The sequence below is a fragment of the Aethalodelphis obliquidens genome, unplaced genomic scaffold (assembly GCF_003676395.1).
Source record: "Aethalodelphis obliquidens isolate GAN/ISIS:26980383/991018 unplaced genomic scaffold, ASM367639v1 scaffold37, whole genome shotgun sequence".
Classification (NCBI taxonomy): domain Eukaryota; kingdom Metazoa; phylum Chordata; class Mammalia; order Artiodactyla; family Delphinidae; genus Aethalodelphis; species Aethalodelphis obliquidens.
The window spans coordinates 14,532,676-14,551,632 of NW_020837981.1; the positions used below are offsets into that span (position 1 = coordinate 14,532,676).

General features: G+C 55.5%; 1 protein-coding gene across 13 annotated transcripts in view; it reads right to left on the minus strand.

The window, feature by feature from the left end:
* COL13A1 (collagen type XIII alpha 1 chain) overlaps positions 1-18,957 on the minus strand; it is a 144,225-nt gene that overhangs the window by 23,623 nt on the left and 101,645 nt on the right. For 12 of the 13 annotated variants that reach the window (XR_003437902.1, XR_003437900.1, XR_003437898.1 and 9 more), the window contains 13 exons: positions 15,338-15,382; positions 14,193-14,225; positions 13,333-13,359; positions 10,813-10,866; positions 9,751-9,837; positions 8,200-8,253; positions 7,015-7,059; positions 6,578-6,646; positions 5,230-5,253; positions 3,689-3,751; positions 2,577-2,621; positions 2,072-2,224; positions 1,207-1,305 (listed from right to left, as the gene is read on the minus strand). Coding sequence is in view for 5 of the 13 variants with exons in the window: in XM_027130036.1 (XP_026985837.1) it covers positions 1,207-1,305; positions 2,072-2,224; positions 2,577-2,621; positions 3,689-3,751; positions 5,230-5,253; positions 6,578-6,646; positions 7,015-7,059; positions 8,200-8,253; positions 9,751-9,837; positions 10,813-10,866; positions 13,333-13,359; positions 14,193-14,225; positions 15,338-15,382 (798 nt within the window). In the remaining 8 variants the exon portion in view is untranslated. The remainder of the gene's footprint in view (positions 1-1,206; positions 1,306-2,071; positions 2,225-2,576; positions 2,622-3,688; positions 3,752-5,229; positions 5,254-6,577; positions 6,647-7,014; positions 7,060-8,199; positions 8,254-9,750; positions 9,838-10,812; positions 10,867-13,332; positions 13,360-14,192; positions 14,226-15,337; positions 15,383-18,957) is intronic. The other variant, XR_003437901.1, reaches the window with a different exon arrangement.

The window sequence follows — 18,957 nt, forward strand, 5'->3', positions numbered from 1 at the left end:
GGCAGGGGACTTGTGATCACTGACTTCCTGAATCTGAGGTTCTAGCAAGAACCTCAGAGAGGCTGATATTCTGTATGGATCCTGCAGGGCAGAGGCCCTAGGATGGACCTGGGACTTGTTTCTAACCAGCAGAATAGGGCCTATTGGCAAAGATGATGGGATGTCGCTCTTGTGATTATGTTACAAGCTTATGTTACAAATTATACATGATATACAAATGATAGGTTAAGACTGTGTTACAAGTACGTTGCACACGCACACACACACACACACGCGCGCGCACACACACACACACACACACACACACACACACACACCTGTCTTGCTAGGATGCACTGAGAGACACGCCTGCTGGCCTTGGTCTTAGCAGGCTGCTATAATATGATCTGCCTACTATGGGGAAGGCCGAGTGGCCGGGAACTGTAGGTGGCCTCTAGGTGCTGAGGGACTCATTGCTACTATAGAAGGGACTGAAAATTATGCCAGTAGCAGCGAGCTTGGAAGAGGACCCCAGCTCTAGATGGGGCTGCAGCTGGATGACACCCTGACTGGGCAGAGGCCCCAGCTGCGACGGGCCTGGACCCCTGACCCATGGAAGCGGTGCCATAATACGAGTGTGTTGTTTAAGCCACTGAATTTGTGGTGACATGTTACGCAGCTACAGAAAGTGAATACGGCTCTAGAAGCGGAGCCAGGGCCATGGGGGTGGGGGGTGGTTGATGAGGGTGCCTCACACCACATCAGAAGCATTCCCTCCAGCTTGGAGGGGACATGTCAGGAGGCTACCAGCTGCCTGCCTGTCCCAGCTGAGTGGGGCAGCCACAGTCAGTGGCCTTCGAGGTATCCTGCACTGGGGTCAGAGGTGGGACTGGTTGACCTCTGAGGTTCTTTCCACTTCTAAGAGGAGAATTCCGAGTCCAAGATTCTAGCACCTTGGAACTATGCTGGCCCCTGGAGATGGAGGCCACCAGGCTGTGAGCGGAGGGCGCTGGAACCCCTGTTGACACCCAGCTGCCCCTCAGGGAGTAGCTGCTCATCCAGAGGACCCTCCCATCCCCAGGCTGGACAGGCAGGCTGGCGGTCAGTGCAGCTTCATCACAGCACCAGGCACCCGCCAGGCAGGTGACCTCAGGGAGGGCATCCACTTGCTTGCCCTCATCGGCAGAGGCCTGCTGACCCCCCTGATGCTCGGCCCCCTCGCCTTACCGTGAATCCTGGGAGCCCGATTGGGCCAGGCAATCCGGTCGCTCCATGTCTCCCTTGGTCACCTGGTTCTCCTTTCTCCCCAGTTGGGCCGTCTAGACCCTACAGATCGAAAAAGATCTCTGTTAGTCAAGGGCAAGGTCGTCACACTGAGGTATGGGACCTGCCGTGGCATGCACGTGGGGCCACCTTCCTCCAAGGGCAGGTGTCTAGGGTGCTGCCTGGAAACCATGAAGCCCAGAGAAGGCTCCCAAGTCAAGCCAGAGGCCTAGCTGGCCTGGGCTAAGGTCCCTTGTTTGTACCTCTCCTGGGTCTAGGGCTGTCCCTATACTCTCCTGGGTCTAGGTATGCCGTCCCAAGAGGCAGTTTTACACTCCCAACAACTCAGTGAGGTATCCAGGGAAAGCATTATCATCCCCATTTTATTCTCTTTTGTTAAGTCAAATTTATCAATTTTTTTCCTTAATGAATTATGCATTTGGTGTTGTAGCTAAGAAATCTCTTTTTTGTTTTCCCCTCCCTTGACCACACGGCTTGTGGGATCTCAGCTCCCTGACCAGGGATTGAACCTGGGCCACGGCAGTGGAAGTCTGGAATCCTAACCACTAGGCCACCAGGGAATTTCCAATCATCCCCATTTTAGAGATGAGAAAACCGAGGCTCTGCCAGGCTCAGTGACTTTCCCGCGGACACAGATAGGAGATGACAGAACAAGACCCAGGTCTCTTGAGGCGGGAAACTGGCCTTTATAAAGTAAAGCTTGAAGGGAAAACGGGTGAGCGCCCTGTCCCCAGCTCCCAGCTCCGGTTTCCAGCTGCAGCTGTCACAGCGCACAGCCACATCCTGCTGGGTGGGCCCTGGCACTCACCGGTGGGCCTGGCTGCCCCATCTCCCCTTTCTCCCCCTTCTCTCCTGGGTTCCCCGGAAGGCCATCTTCTCCCTTCACTCCTGCAGGCCCAGCCTTTCCTGGGGGGCCTTGGGGACCAGGAGGGCCCACATCTCCTGGTTTGCCTCGAGGTCCCTCGAGAAAAGATCAACAACACTATTAGATGCACTGATGGAGAAACGAGGGGCAAGAACAAGGAAGAATGGCGGGGGGAGGGGGAGGGTACAAAGGACTCGGCTCTTTGGCGCTTGATTGGACCAGGCAGAGAGCCTGTCCAGCTCCCGGTGGGAATCTGAGGGGCTGCAGCCCATCCCAGCGTGGGTTGGCCTGGCTCCCCCTGGGGCCAGCAGTGGGGCTCGGCTGGGCTTCCAGAGGCGGGCCTCCCCTCCCCTCTCCCTTCCCCACAAGGCTCCCTTCCAGAGCCTTCTGTGTCCTCACCCCCCGGGGCAAAGATTATCTTCAGAGGTTTGTCTGGGAGTGTCCTTACCTTTTCCCCATCGTGTCCAGGAGGGCCGGGCAGTCCAATCTCCCCCTGTAGCCAGAACAACTAAAGGTCACTCTCAGACCAGAGAAGAACAGTAACTGTTATTTATACAGCACTCCTTATGTCAGGTATCCTCAGCACTCACATAGAAGGTATGTACTTTCACTGACTCTGTTTTGGAGGTGAGGACCCCAGTGCAGAGTTGTGAGCCCAAGGCCTGGAGTTAGTGAAGACTGGATCCCAGTCCGGGCATCCCGGCTCCACAGTCCATGTTTTAGCCACAACCTTGCACCAGGCGCTCCACAGGAGGGGTGCTTGCCTCCTTGTTCTCCCTCCCCCCCAAACTCAGCCTTCCAGTCCTGGCCCCCACACAGGGTGCTCCCTTCACTTCACATCAACCGAGTCCCTTCTTTAAGTCAGGGAGGGAGATAAAGGAGGTGTGGCCTCTGATTTGAGGCCAGGTAAACAACCAGCTGCATCACCAAGGCAAGCTGAGAGGAAAGAGCAGTGAATTCCTCCTGATAGATCAGGGAAGGCTTCCGGGAGGAGGTGGCCTTCAAGTTGGGCTTGGAATATGAAGACTTTGAAAGGTAGGGAAAACCGGAAGGGACTTCAGGGCAGAGGACCTCATGAGCAGAGGACAGAGGGGCAAATGTGTTGGCCTTCTGGGAAAAATCACAGGGGTGGGGGGCAGAGGATAAAAGGGAGCAAAGGCAGGAATCGACGGAGGGGTGGGGAGGGGCTCAAGCACTACGTCACCCTGAGGGGTGAGATTGGGGAGGGGCTCAAGCAGGGTTGGGTCCCTGCTGTGGCTCTGGCTGGGGTGGGGGCTCGTCTAGACCCAACCCCACCACATCAGAGGGGTCTGTGAATTACAGGAGCCCAAGACAGACAGCGAGGGAAGAAAGGCAGAGCTGAGGATGGGGGGAGTGAAGGGGCGGTGATGTCGGTGGGCAGGCGGTGCCTTGGAGCTTTGGGGAGAATTGAAGGCTGGAGTGAGGTGGTGGCTCTGGGAACATGAGAAGGACACAGAGGGGCAGCCGTGGGGTCCCGCGCTCAGAGACACACGCAGGGCTTCTGCAGGGTCTGCACCCGCCTTGTCAAGACAGTGTTACCTTCTGGCCTGGGATCCCTGGAGCTCCGGGTGGGCCAATCTGCCCAGGAAGGCCAGGGGGCCCCTAGGAAAGAAAAGAAAGACACGTGGGAGAAGTTTCCAACTGAGGAGGGGTGGCCTGTCTCCAGAGAAGTATATGTGGAGGCTGGTTTATAGAGACTGGTCGTTTCCAAACATTTCGTCAGGGGCAGGAAGACTTCTGTTTGCAGAGGAAATATGGAGACCCCACAGTGTAAGGCAGATAAGCACTGAGTGTGTCTGGATTAAAGTGGGGGGCGGGGACCCTAGGGCCACACTTATCAGCCTCTCCCTCCCTGTCCGTCTACACCCTGGGGGCTCCTTGGACTCCAAGAAGATAAATCTGACCTTCCCCGACAGTGACTCAAAAATTTCTCCAGGAAGCAACCCAAATGTCCATCAACGGCTGAACATCTGGCATATTCATACAATGGATACTACACAGCAGTGAAAAAAGAACCGAGCACTGCACAGGCCATGCCGTAGAAGGAAGAAACCCTGACACATTATGCAGAGCAAAAGAAGCCAGATGCAGACACCTACATACTGTGTGACTCCATTCATAAGAGACTCTAGAACTAAAGACAAATCTAAGCTCTGGTGAGAGAAAGCAGATTAGTGGTGGCTCAGGGTTGGGCATAAGTGTGGGACTGACTCCTGAGATGCGTGAAGGAACTTTCTGAAGTGATTGGGGTGGTGGGTACGTGGCTATATACATTTGTCAAAACTCAGCAAATTCTACACCTAAAATGGGTGCATTTTACTGTATGTAAATGGTTAATTCAAGGTTGATTATTAAAATGAAAAAAAAAAGTTTCAGAAAGTTTTGCTTCAAAGAGCTATTTCAAATAATCTGTTTTAATGTTTCCAAATGAAGCTCACTGATTCCAGAATCACGTGGTTAATACCAGTTTCTGGGACTGGGGCCCTGTACGACTGGTGCTTAATTCTGGCTTTGCATCATCCCTAAGTGTGTTCTGTGGCACATGGCCACTAAAAATATTAAATGACATAAAATGTGAGTTAGTTTGAGAACGTTGTGATCTCCCCTCTCTTCTCTGCCTTGGAAGTTAAACCTGGTGGTAATCATTTTAGCTACAAATATTTACTGAAAGCCTGTCACTGGTAGGCACACGTGCAAAATCCAGGCTTGGAATTCACTGCTTTTCCAGATGCAGAGAATGAAATTGATTTCTAGGAAAGAGGGAAAGGTAGAGGGTCGCTACTGATGTTTGTAGGATTATGCACTTTATTTATTAGCAAAAGATTGGGTAAAAGGAGAACATAAAAACATTCTCCTCTATACCACCATTTCCTTGACACAGCTGCAATGAGAACCAGTATTTGTCCTGTGACGGGAGTGCACCACTGGGTCGGTGAAGAGCTACTCCGGACGACAGTCATGACCCTGCTCTGCAGGGTCAACCCTAACCTTCTGGAGGCGAGACCTCCAGTCCTGGCTTCCAGGCTGCCCTCCACCAGCCCTCAGCCCAGTGCCCGGGGAAATCAGGAGGGAGGACTCACCATCAAGGCCAGTGTCCGGATCTCCTAAAAACCAACACCATGCGATCAGTTGAAGAGCAAATAAGAGCCACACGGAGGGTCCCCTCGGCCCAGTCCTGGAAACGTGGGCACTGGGCCCCTTGAAGGAGCACAGTAGAGGTAGACCCTCTTGGGGGGCCTCTGCCTTCCAGCCCCACCCCACCCCCACCTCTCCCCTCCCAGAGGCTTGTAGTCACTGGACAGGGAGTACCCCACGAGCACCAGATGCTATCCTACAACAGATTCCTACATGCCCTAAAATGGACTGCAAATTTTCTCTTTACAAGAGGGAGGGAAGCAGCATCTCCTGTTCCTTCTGTTTTTTTTTTTTCTTTTGGCCTCGCAGCATGGGGGATCTTAGGTCCCTGACCAGGGGTCAAATGCATGCCCCCTGCAGTGGAAGGGCGGAGTCTTAACCACCGGACTGTCAGGGAAGTCCCTCCCATTGTTTCTAATCATTCACTGGGACCCTTCCTTGAACTTCCCTCTTCTCCTAGAACCCAGATTTAAGGCTCTGATGTACCTCCCTTGAAACAGACACAATAGAACAAAACACGGCACCACTGGAAAACTAAATTAGAGGGACAACTCTTGGCATTAAAAAAAATAACTGTACAGCTTGTAAATGGATTCACATAGGTACAAAGATTCCTTTAAAGGAGCAGTTCTCAATCTGGGGTGAGTTTGTCCCCCTGGAGACATCTGGCAATGTGCAGAGGCATACTTTGGTTGTCATAGCTGGGAGTGGGGAGGCATCTATTGGCATCTATTGGGTAGAGACCAGGCACGCTGTTGAACATCCTCCAGCACACGGGACAGGCTTCCCCACAACCAGCATTTCCCAGCCCCAAATGTCAGCGGCGCCCAGGTTGAGAAGCCCCGCGTTTAAACGAGGGTACCTTATGAACCTGAAATATGATTACATTGACACAAAGGTAGATGTGTTCCAGGAAGACAGATTCTACCGTGTGAAGGGGGAGGGTGTGTGCTGGAGAAATGGGGTCCTAGAACCCCAAGTGGGCCAGCACCCTGCAGGCACCAGGATGCCCCAGTTATGGCTCTCAGTGACCCAGAGCCAGGATACCTGGCCAGCTGGGCCCAGACCCAAAGCCAGGCCATCTGGATTTCAAATGAGGGGGCCGCGTGCATGGGGGCTGCATGGGGGAGGCTGAAGGAGAGAAGGCAAGGGGATGAATCCCCGGAAGCTCTGTCCAGCGGCCTGGCCTCAGGGACATGAGTCAGGGTGTTGGAACGCTCAGCTCTGTCATCACACAGCCCGGAGGCCCATGAGGACCTCCAGATCTCTCATCTCTGGGTAGGCCCCGCTCACCTGGAGAGCCTCGTTGATGTTTCCATTGTAGTCCACCATCTCTCCTTTCCCAGGTTCGCCCTTGGAGCCCTACGAGACAAAGGAGACCTGCACCCAGGGCCTGGGCCAGCGGGGACCTCAGGACAAGCTCTCTACCGTCACTGGCTGCACAGGGGATGCAGAGCAGCTGGGGCGGCTACTGGGGGCTCCAAACACTCTCAGAGGATGCCCAGGGGCTCCAGAACCAAAGAGAAGACTCCGTGTGAGAACCCTGGACTAGACAGACCTGGGGGAGACCGAGTGCAATCGTGGCTGCAATGTCAGACCTCCTATCTGGAGCCAGAATGCTCTTCCCTGCCCCCCACCCCCCCGCAAGGCCCCGGGGACAAGCCACTTCACCCTGTGACCCCAGGGAGGTGAGATGTGGTGCTATGACTCTGGGTGAGAGATGCACGTACCTTGGGGCCAGCAGGTCCCTGTTCTCCAGCTGCTCCAGGCTCCCCCTGTTGCACGACAAAATTGGAGTGAAATGGGCACAAAGTCAGGTACACAGAATCTGGTGTCCCCAGATGGGCCGTGTGTGTTACGGAACTCAGAGGGGGCCAGGAGGCTCAGCTCAGCTCAGGCTATGCATCCCGTGCAGGCTCCGCCCCTTGGGAAGCACCTCCACCGGCCAGCAGGCCCCTCTCCCTCCCAGCTCCCTCCAGCTTCTTGCTGGAAGATGCTTCTGTCCCATGTTAGTTGTTGGTGATTCCCCCCATGTCCGTCTGGCCACCTCCCTCCGGTCTCCTAAGTCAGCCACCTCCTCGGGAGCAGGGACCAGACCCTCTGCCCCTCTTTATTTCTATCCTGCTCGAGGAGCAAGGGCTCAGAAAGTTTTTGCCAATTGCCTGGGTGGTTGACAATTGCCGTGGACAGCCCAGGCGGTTCCTGTCTGCTGGTGAAAGACCCAAACTGTGGGAGGAAACATGGGGGCCAGGGCGAGGCGTTAGAACACCCAGCCTCCTGGAGCAGGTCGGGATGGGGGGATTTGTTTCTGTTGGAAACAGGGCAGAACTGTGGGGAATAAATGAAACGTGGTGTAAATTGTGAAAAGCAAACCATAGTTCCAATTGTTCCGGGATAACGCGAACACTGAACACATTTCAGAAAATCAAGACAGAAAGTAAAAATAAAGGGAAAACAAACCCGTTAATATAACTCAACTGCTGCCGACCCTGCCGCTGGCCAGCTCACGGAGCCTCGCCTCCAGGTAACCTGCCCTGCACCTCCCCAAGCCCACAGCCTTTCAGTCACGGGGCACCTGCGAAGGACACAGCAGCACCAGGCTGACCCATCCACAGGGAGTAGCTGGAGGGAAGTGGGGCCCCGTCTTTACCAGTGGTGTGGGAGCTAGCAGAAGCAGGGGCTCCGGGTCTCTCCCCAGCCCCAGCGTCCCATCCCTGGGCCTGCCTTTGCCTGGCCACCGTCTCAGTGGAAGTTCTCCAAAGCCCGAGGCGACCAGGAGGGATGGTAGGCACGAGTCATGGCCGTCAGCCCTGTGCCTGGAGGCCCAGCGGCAGGACGGCCAAGACTCTGTCTCTCTCTCTGAACTCCCAAGCTGACCCTCATCCTGCAGCTCTTAGATCTGGGGGCTCCTGTACCTTGTCTCCTTGCCGTCCTGGGGCGCCCACCCGGCCATCAGCTCCAGCTTCCCCCTGGGCAAGAGGAGAGAGATGGGTGAGGGCACACGGGGCAGCTGGGACTGCTGCTTCAGGGGCAAAAGATGGTCTTGCTATTGATGTTCTAGTAAGTGTCTCTGGGTCTCTGTCTCTTTCCCTGCTGGCTTCTTCTAACTCACCCCATTCCACCTGTCTGACTTCTTCCCACCCTTGGGCCCCACCTAGGTCTCACCTCCTCCTAGCAGCCCTCCCTGACTACTCCCTTCCTCCCCTGGGCTCTGCGCTGCCAGGCCCTCCTCAGGTCTCGGTTAACACACGTGTGCCCAGTTCTGTCGAGGCCCCTAACTGTGGACTGCCACCAGCTTCCAGGGGCAGGAGGCAGGTCGTTTTGGAGCCTGGAACTCTTACACACCTCATCAGGTCCTGCCTGGAGGACAGACGGGAGCAGGAGGGGCCTGGGCACGTGGGGACGGGGTGCCCAGGAGGCCTAGGACAGGAGGAGCAGGGAGAGGTAGGAGGTAGCCCACTCCAAATACTTCATTTATTCAAGATTTTGCATGGTCCTGGAAAGAGGACATGAGTCTGGGGACAGTCTTCTAGCTTTCCCTTGCTTTTGTCCTAGGATACAGGGACAAGAGTGACCAGATTTCCCCAGCCCCAAATTGAGACCCAAGACGCGCCTGGTATCACGCCCTTCAGGGTCAGCGGGACAGACTCAACACCGGGCATGCCCTGGAGGCTGGGTGCTCGTACCAGGGAAGCTCTGTTCTCACCACAATCACGTGGGAACGTGGCGCTGAGCCCAAGACCCTTCCTGCCACTTCATCTTGCCTGTCTGTGGGGTTCCCTGTGGCCCCCTACACTACATTCCTGTGAATTGTGGGTTTGCTGCTCCTGCTGGATGGTGGGCAAGCCGAGGGCAGGTTCTCGGCAGCCTCACAGCCCACAGCAGGCCCTTGATAAACGTCGGTGGAACGAATGAGGGTATTGCCTCACATCGTGCAGAGTAATTAATCCTTTCCTTATAAGCTGAGCAAGACACCCCCTTATTTCCCTGTGCTGTTTAAATAAACCGAGCAATGCAGGAGGCATCTGCCTCGCAGAACTCAAGTCTTACCACTGCAGCTTGCACCCTCTGCAAGGAAAGTGTGGGCAACTCCATTTGTAGCTGTCCCACTGCTGCAACCGTACCTCCCCGCAGTGTGCCGCACCAGGTGGGCCCAGCTGATCCCTGACCTGCAAATGATTCAGAGCCTAAGCTAGGGGCCTTTCTGGTTGTCTTAAGACCTTGTAGCCATTGGTCCTTGACTCAGTTACATCATAGCCATTTGAATCAATGGGACCATCCATCTGCCCTAGAGATGCTTGGAAGCAGAAGCTTGGTCCAAATGACCTTTCTAGAATCCACTGGAAAAACCACACAGAGCAGGAAAGGCGGCAAGGTGCCCAGGACACGGGGTCCCCCAAATGGACTAAGGATAAAGGCCACAGGCAAACATCTGCCTTGAGCACTGATCCCAGGGAAAGACTCACCTTTGGCCCTGGGGGCCCAGGGAGCCCTGGGGGCCCAGGCTCCCCTCTGCCCCCTCCAATGGAGTTGCCGGCATCACCTTTTTCTCCCTGGGGGTGGAAGGTAGAGTTACCATCACTAACTCTGGAAGAAGGTGGTCGATCCCTGTCTTTTCTCCCCTCACAATTCGAAGGAGTGAAGGCAGCAGACTGCCTCTCAGTCTATGCTGAATGTTGGGGGACATTAAGGGACTGTGGGCTCCAGGATGGCTGGGGACCAGAGGCCTTCAGAAACCTGGCTGTGGGATTTGAGGAGAGAATGGAGCTGGTTACTGAAGGAGAATGGGTGTAGAGCTAGAACAAGAACCCATCAGGACCAGGAGCTAGAGCAGTGTTTCCCAAAGTGTGTTCCCTGGAACACTCCTTCCACAGGTTGGGAATATTCAAAACATGAAAAAAAGGGGTCTGGTGGCCAAACAACGTGGGAAAGGCAAAGTGAAATGAAGCTCTTCCACTGCAGGGTGCTGGGAGCCTCTTAGGCCAAGGTGCCCGTGACTCTCTGAGGAGCCTGTTTTATTTATTTAAATTTTTACTGGAGTAGAGTTGATTTACAATGTTGTGTTAGTTTCAGGTATACAGCAAAGTAAATCAGTTACACGTGTACATACGTCTAATCTTTTTTAGATTCTTTTTCCATATAGGCCAATATATAGGCCATTACAGAGTACTGAGTAGAGTTCTGAGGGACCTGTTTTATATAGCTTTCCCCACACTTATTTGACCCAAGTCTTTTTTTTTTTTTTTTTAAGTGGACTATCTTACGGAGCTCACATATGGTGGTGCAAAGAAATCAGACCAGGTCATAGCTACTAAATTCTTTGAATTTGGGCATTTTTTTTGGCCAGTCAGGGCCTCCCATGTGGAACCCCATGCCTCTGTCCCCCAAAACACAATCTGGCTGTGTTCCAGCTGCTTTCCCCCAATCTGGGAGGGACACCTCCAGTGCTGGGGCCCGTGTGAATGTGCAGGGGATGGACACTGGGGCCTTTACACAGAACCCGCCGTTCAGAGCTGGTTGCTACCCACCTTCTGCCCTAGGAGGCCGAGTAGCCCAGGGGCGCCCGCAGCCCCCTTCTCACCCTGCGGAGGAAACGCAGACAGTTTGGGTTAGGAACTGTTTCTCCGGGATGTTGGCAAAGGCACCAGCCCTCCAGCGTCGGGCCTTGGCTTTTCCCTCTCGTCTCTCTGCCCCCGCGTGGGCTCTTCTCGGAAGGACTCCACTTCCGGCTGGACCCCATCAGGGACCAGACTCCTTCCTTGGGACACTTCACCCTGGTACTGTTATCCTCCCCATCCTGTGTGGGTGGGGCCCTCAGCACTTACGCAGGGAGAGGGGCCAGGAGCATTCAGTCACTTTTGGGGGTCTCCTGGGGACAGGCGAGCAGTTCAGAGTGCCAGTATTTGGGAAAAGCTTTTTTAAACCGCTTGGCTCTTTTTTATGTTTGTAACGTCTAGCAATTAGACACCCCTGGTCTCTAGGGAGAGCTTTCCCTCTACCTCCTCCCTACCTCTAGGGAGGACAAAAACCATCGAACCAGAACTTCTCCTTTGGAGGAATATTTTGAGAAGTCTGCCTCCTATTATGGGTTGAATTGTGTCCCATGAAAATTCATTTGTTGAAGTCCTAACTCCAAGTATCTCAGAATGTGACCTTCTTTGGAAACTGGGCCATTGGAGATGTAATTAGCTAAGTTATGAGGTGGGCCCCTAATCCAATATGATTGGTGTCCTTATAAAAAGGGGAAATTTGGACACAGACATGCATCTCGGGAGGACACCGTGTGAAGATGAAGGCAGAGATTGGGGCGATGCTTCTACAAGCCAAGGTGCCAGCAAACTACCCGGAACTAAAAGGGAAGCACGGAACAGATTTTTCTTCACACCCCACAGAAGGAACTAACCCTGTCGACACCTTGGTCTCAGACTTCTGTCCTCAGAACTGTGGGACAATACATTTCTGTTGTAGAAGCCACACAGTTTGTGGTCCTGTGTTAGGGCAGCCCTAGTAAACGAGTACCCCTCCCTAACTAGCTTCTTCCTGAAGAACACTTTTTCTCCCTTATGGTGCAAGTCCCAGAGCCCTGCTCTCACTGCAGAAAGGAAGGGGCTCCGAGACTGTGGACGACCCCTCACTGCAGCAGTGACACAGCCACGTCCAGCACCCAGGTCCGCCTTCTGTGCCACAAAGACTTCACTCTGATTCAGAGCGTCCAGTATCAAGAAGGCCCCTGCCTGGTCAGCATGAGAAGCCCCACTCTCCACAGCCTGAAGGCCGGTGGTTCTCATAGGTAACAATGTAAATTGAGGACCCTGGGGTTGCAATGTGCTCACATCTCAACGAACTTTTCAGCTGGAGCCACAAAAGTTGCCACACCAAACCTTTAGCTGCCTTCCCCTTGCCACCTGCCCTTGGGTAGAAGCTGCATGACAAAATGGCCTGTAGCAGGCTAAGGGAGGAGAGGAGGGGCAGATAAGGGCCCAGGTGATGAGAGGGATGTGAATCCTGAGGCCCCAGCTGGCCCTGCTGTGCCTGGGCTGTGCCTTTGCCTTTAGCTGGGGCACCCCCTGAAACAGGCCAGGTCTAAGGGAAAGGGTGCGGTCCTGCCCTACAGAGGTCCTGGGGGATGGGGGCGGGGGGAGGGAAAGCTTCCCTTCCTTCTAGGCTTTCCTCCTGGGTACCCAATGGCTTTCAAGGAGAAAGGCTGTGCTCTTGAGTGTGAATTTCCTGAAGCTTTGCCAGGCCATCGAGGCACTCCCTTTTTCCTGGAGACATGCACCCACTGCACACTGCAAGCAGCACGCCAGCCATAGGGGTGGGGCAGGCAGTGGGGGACCAGCAGAGGCCAGGATGAAGGGAGCACACACTCAAGGACACAGTATCCTACCCTCTGCCCCGTCTTTCCCGGCAAACCTGGGGGCCCCGGCTTCCCTGTTGCTCCTGGGTCTCCCTTTGGGGTAAGAAGAGAAAGTCACTGATAAGAGGATGGGGTAGGGGTGGTGAGGGGTACGAAGGGCAGTAATCATAGACCAGTGTTTCCAGAATACTTGCCTCATAAGACGCTCCTCTTAAAAAACGAATGCCCTGGTCAGAAAGTTTGAAAATGCTGCACAAGACCCTGCATTTTTTCTTTTTTAGAGTTTCCCAATGTATATTTAGCATAGTAAAGGCTCTGAGAAGGCCTGCAGTAAAGACACCTGCGTAATAGTTTTAACCCCCACATTTCTCAAATGTATTTGACCATGGAAACTTTTTCTCATGTTACATCTCTTATTGTCCTGGATGAGAGAGACAGAGCCCTGTGGGTGCAGGGGACAACAGTCACCACTGGAGCTGGTGTGAATGCAAACCAGACCGCTGCCCAGGCCAGGATCCAGGGAAGGGGGAAGGCATCTGCAGAGCATACCTGAGGAGCAAGCCCCTCCCCGCAGGCTCTCCTCTGCTCAGTCAAGTCCCCAGCCCCAGGCTAGCCTCGGGGGACCAGGAGCAAAACAACAGCAGCCCCTCCCACCTCCATCCCACGCCTGACGTTGCCTCTGTATCAGTACCTTGGCTCCTGGGATCCCAGGCTCACCCTGTGTGGGAAAAAAACAAGACTCAGGTAAAGAAATGAGAGAGCGAGAGTGAGTGAACGCAGGAGCAGAGGAGTGAAGGCATCTGAGGGTAGGGGAAGCGTCTGGCCAGCCCAGGGCTTCCCGCTGCCTAGGACTCGGGCCCCTCCTGGACTGTCCCTTATTCTTCCCCCAGGTGAGAGAGGTGGCAGGTGTGAGGCAGCCCAGGAGGAGGGAGAGGAAGGAAGGGACATTTGCTTCTGACACGGTGTCCCTGTAAGTGACCTGCTGGGAGAGCCACATCGAGCATTTGTGCTTCCAGGGTGTCCCCTCCCATCTGCTGAATTTTTTTTTTTTTTTTTTTTTTGCTGTACGCGGGCCTCTCACTGTTGTGGCCTCTCCCGTTGTGGAGCACAGGCTCCGGATGCACAGGCTTAGCGGCCATGGCTCACGGGCCCAGCCGCTCCGTGGCATGTGGGATCTTCCTGGACCGGGGCACGAACCCATGTCCCCTGCATCGGCAGGCAGACCCCCAAGCACTGCGCCACCAGGGAAGCCTCCATCTGCTGAATTTTGGAGTGTAAAGGAAAGTGCTAGGTTCCTTTCACATCGGCAGGCTGGCAAGGCCTTTAGTTGAGGCTGGTAAACCTTTGCCACTTACTTGCAAGGCTTAGTTAAACATCTGTTGTTCAATCTGTGCATCTGGCATAAATGTTGCTTTAAGAGAAATGGTTCTGAATCCTGTCTACTCCCTCCTTGGTCCAGTGGCCACCCAATGAGCCCCTGAAGCCCAACTCTGTCCTCTCTCCATCCCTCCCATCCTGCCCCTCAGGTGTTGAGTTACAAGGTCCACTGACCTTCATCCCGGCCACAGCGATTCCAGGAGCCCCCTGGCAGAGAGAAGGAAAGGCATGTGGACTTTCTCACCCAGCGGGAAACAAAGAGGACATGGCCAGCCTCCTCTCCCAGCCTCTTCTTGGAGAGATGTGAGATGTGGAGGCTTCTGCCTGCCCCCAGGCCCACAGGGAAGGGGGTGGCTGAGCTTGGCACATAGGGACTGGGTCCGAGGAAGAAGCTCTGCACAGCTCAGCTGGGCTCCCTGGGCTTCCCACCCACTGCTCAGCCCCTAGACCCTCCTGGGGGACTTAGAGGGCACTGTGTCAGGCAGCCCATGGCTGGGCTAGACAGAGGCCTCCCTGGGTGGAATGCGGGGAGGGCTTCTTGGGAGAGGAAAGGAGGAGGAGGGGATGGGGGAGAAAGGGAGAGCCATGGGGAAGGGGACAACAGTAGATGGCTGAGTTCACCAAGCTCCTGGACCCTGAGGGTGCCCGTGGGACTCTCCTCAGGGAGCTCTCTGGCCCTATGCCCTGATGGACTGGGGAGCGGCTGGGAGTGAACCCCATTTCCTTATCAGCCCAAGACCACCAACTTTGAGGTAAACAGACTGCCCAGCGCACCACTTAGTAAATTCCAAGTGAAGGTGATTTTTAGGGGGTCCCGATTCCCACATGGGTCTCAGAACTGCAGCCAGAGCTGGGGGTACCTGAGAGGACTTTTTCTTTTTGGTACGCGGGCCTCTCACTGTTGTGGCCTCTCCCCTTGCAGAGCACAGGCTCCAGACACGCAGGCTCAGCGGCCATGGCTCACGGGCCTAGCTGCTCCGCGGCATGTGGGATCTTCCCGGACCGGGGCACGAACCCGTGTCCCCTGCATTGGCAGGTGGACTCTCAACCACTGCGCCACCAGGGAAGCCCTTGAGAGGAATTTTATGACCCACAGTTGCCCACAAGGAGGCCTGGCCATGTCGGGAGGGCACTGCTGAGTGATGGCTCATGGGCCAAAAAGGAACACCCCTGCCTGGAAGGCAGGCCAGGCAGCAAAGGGGAGAGGACAGGAAGAAATGTGCACCCCGTCTCCTGTCTTTACAGCAAGACAGGGTGTGGGAAGGGAAGAAGCTGGGAGAGAGGGCTGGGGCTGGGGGAGCTGCCTGAGGGTGGCGTACCTTTGTTCCGTGTTTGCCCGGCATCCCTGGCATGCCCCGTTCTCCCTGAAGGAAGAAACAAGAGAAACAGTGAGAAGAGGACCAGACTCAGGGCCCAAGGTCTTGGCCCTGGAAGCGTGGCCTGCAAGGATGTCAGTGAGAGTGGTTGCTGTGGAAGCTTGGGATGACCGTCCAGCCTGTGAGGAGCTTGAGGTCCCCACCATTGCCGGCAGCCACGGTGGGCCACTCTTCTCAGCAAGGTGGACCTGCACAAGGACCCCAGTCGCAGACCACAGAGCAGGAAAGAGCCCCAGAGAGAGGCCCACCAGGAGCAGCCTGAGGCCAGGGAGGGGGAAAGCGGACTTGCACAAGGTTTCCTGCCTGACGGGGGCCTGGGCTAGGGCCATGGGCCTGAGCCGCCCACTTGGCCACTTGCCTACTGCACACCTTCCCTCCCTCCCTGGCCTGCTGCCTCCTGCCCATTTTCACTCTGCACGTTTGCATGGGTGGTACTGCTGGCTGAGCCAGATGGGGCTCCGGCCTCTCCTCTTCCCTGGGGTCCTCTTCCTTCCAGGTTCCTTGGGTCTAACTCTTCCCCAGGACATGAGGGCTTTGGCCCCAGGTTGGGGAGGCTTTGGGCAGTGGGGGACTGTGGATGGAGGCAGGGCGTGGCCCGGAGCCCACCCACTTCTCTGCACTCCTGGCCCTGCCTGGCCAGAGGCACCAGTCACGCGGCTGCTTCTCCAGGATACCATGCTTGGGCTTTGCTCTACCATCTCGGCAGTGTCCTGTCTTTTTGTGTAACCTCTTTACTTCCTGGCGAAAATGCCAAATCTAAGGGTAGGAGTGAGCTCAGGAAGGACAGGGAGTGTCCTGCCCTCCTTGGAAGGACACACCAGGAGGAGATGGGGTTGGAGGTGACAGCCAGCGACAATTGGGGGCCGAGAGTAGGTGAGTCAAGACTTACCCGCTGTGTCAGAGGGGGAGGGGTGCAGGGGAGGAAGGAGGCCTTTGTCTCCACGAGTGGAACCCCAAAAGAAGTCCCAGTGTAAGCCCCAGCCAGGGCTCAGGGTACTGTGCAGCGTGCGTGGTAGCAGCTCAGACCCTGTGGCCTGGAGGCCACGCTGCATACCCCACAGGCAGAGGGGGAACATGGCCCCACCTGGCCTCCATCTTTTCAGCTGACCTCGTCCCTTCCCTGACATCTTACAGGAAGCCCTGGTCCACCCCTCTCCTTGCAGAGGCTGGAGCTACTTCCAACCTTTCCCCTCCATGACTGGGCCTCCACGCTGGCATCCAGATAAGCGTCCCACACACAGACTGGACAGTACCACTCCTGTACTTTGACACTGCCACCGCCCGGCACTGACTGTGGCAAAGGGGCCAGGCTCCTGAGCGTGGCATTCCACCCCAGCTCCCTCCTGGTCTCATCGCCTCACATCCTGACACCTACACTGCTTCTCTGAAAACATCCCCCGTTTTCAGAATTCTCTGCCTTTCTGCTATTTCCTCTGCTCAAAACCCTATTCATCCTTGGGGTGCTGGTCAAATGCCATCTCCTCTTGAAGCCTTTTGCTCTGCCCCATAGCCCAGTGCTGGTTCCTCAGTGCAGCGGGAACCACTGTGTGTATGTGACCTGTATACACAAATCATGTCTGCTAGGGATGGCTTCACCTCCATCCTCTTTGGGTCAAGTCTCTGAATTCTGTGAAAGGCCCAGAAACTTTAGCTCCAAATGCAGGAGCCCTCCCTCACCTGACCCCACCAGGACCCCTGAGCCACAGGCAGGGGTGGTAGAGCTGGACTCAGAAGTGACCACAGCAGACAAGCTGTTGCCCCAGGTCTGCCCCAGGCACTAAATTCTGGTAAATCCCTCTTGTGGGAAAAAGTGGAAAAAGGCACAGCCATTTACTGTGCCTATGATGTGTCTGGCGCTGAGTTAAGCCTTTACATCCTTCTTCTATTCAATCTCTAAGAAGCCCCTGTAATCAGTGAGGGAGTGGATGTTATTCCTGTTTCACAGGTCAGCAAACTGTGGCTCTGGAAGGCCAGGTATGATTGCCAATGTCACACAGAGCAGGGATTTGGACACAGGTCTTTTGTCTGGCAAGTGCAGGTACCAGCGACTGGTGTTCCGTCGCTTCCGTTAAACACCCTCTGCAGGCCCAAAGCAGGGCAAAGCCCTCTCTTCTGGATGGCCCTCCGGTCTGTGCCCCAGAGGGGTGAAAAGTCAGTGCTCAGGCCAGGGCTGTGTCTTTAACCACAGGCCCCAGGGAAAAGAGCTGAGCCGGGGCCGGCCTGTGAGCACAGTTCTGCTCTACGGCCAGCAGAGGGCGCCACAGGACTTCATCAGAAGTCTGGCGACAGTGGCTGTAGCGCGCCAGCCGAGGGCCCCATCACTCTTTCCTTTGGAGGACCCCTGCTCAAATTCCAAACAACCCAACTGGGTTGACTCAGCCCCGAGGACACCAGGCAGAGTTCCCTGGGGGTGGGGAGGTACAGGTGGGAGGTCAGCTTGACTATTCAAGGATCTCCGGTTTGCCCCATTTTCCCTCTTCCCATCTTTCCCTCAGCTTTCCCCCAATACATGTGCCCTCACCTTCCCACCCCCACCGAGGGAGCTGGGCGGAGGAGTCAGGAAAGGCTGTCTGTGGAACCCTGCATAAGTCACTTCCTCTCTCTGGGTCTGCAAAGAGGGATTGGACTAGACCCTTCCTACCCACCCCTGCTCCTGACAGGCCAAAGCCGAGGAGCTGACACTGGGTGTGTTGGCAGTTCCGGAACAAGGCTCCTCGGGGGAGGGAATGTTAGCTCTGCGGCTCTACGAGGGGTTCAGTTGGTCTCCTTCTGCTCCGGAGGACAGCCTGGGATGCCTCAGTAGGGGAGGAGGCTGGGGTCTGCCCACGCTCTCCAGTCTCCACGTGAGCTGTGCAGAGCAGAACCCTGGGAGTGAGGGTTTCCGGGCTAATCGGGGTTGTCTTCAGCCCATGATGGTTTGTATGTAAAGATGCAACTGCACACTCCGGGGAAATCTGGGCCCCTTGCAGCCTCTAAGGAGGCAAGCCTCCTCGTTAGGGTGGCTGACCTTTGCCCCTTCCCTCCCCTCTGGGTCAAGTCTCTTAATTCTCTAGGTGACCCAGGCTCCCTTGATCCCCATCCCGGGGCCTCCCTCACTTCCCACCCCTCTGCGGGGCAGGAAGCAGGGGTGGCCCCGGCTGACCCCACCCCGCGGGCTCATTCCACTCTCATCAGTCTCCTTCTCCAGGGCTTGTCTCCAGGGGCTTGCCCCAGCCTGACCTCTGAACCGGCGGCTGGGCTCATTCTGCACCAGAAAACATTGATTCTGGACGGTGGGAGAGGTGAGAGCGGGCTGAGAGTCACGATCAAGGACTCCAGGGTGGCTGAGGGCAGCGCATTCATTTGCAGGGGTGGTGGGATGGGGGCGGGGAGCATTTCCGGGGCCATTGCTAAAGGGAGGACATTGACACACTGCACACAGAGCTTTTCCTCATGGCATGGCTTTGCGAGAGCACATCTAGAGGCTCCTTCTTTCCCGTTTCACTTCGTAAAAGTTATTTTGTTTAAAAGGTTTAAGTTTGGAATTGTCCTAAATTTAGATCCACTAACTCACTAATGTCTTA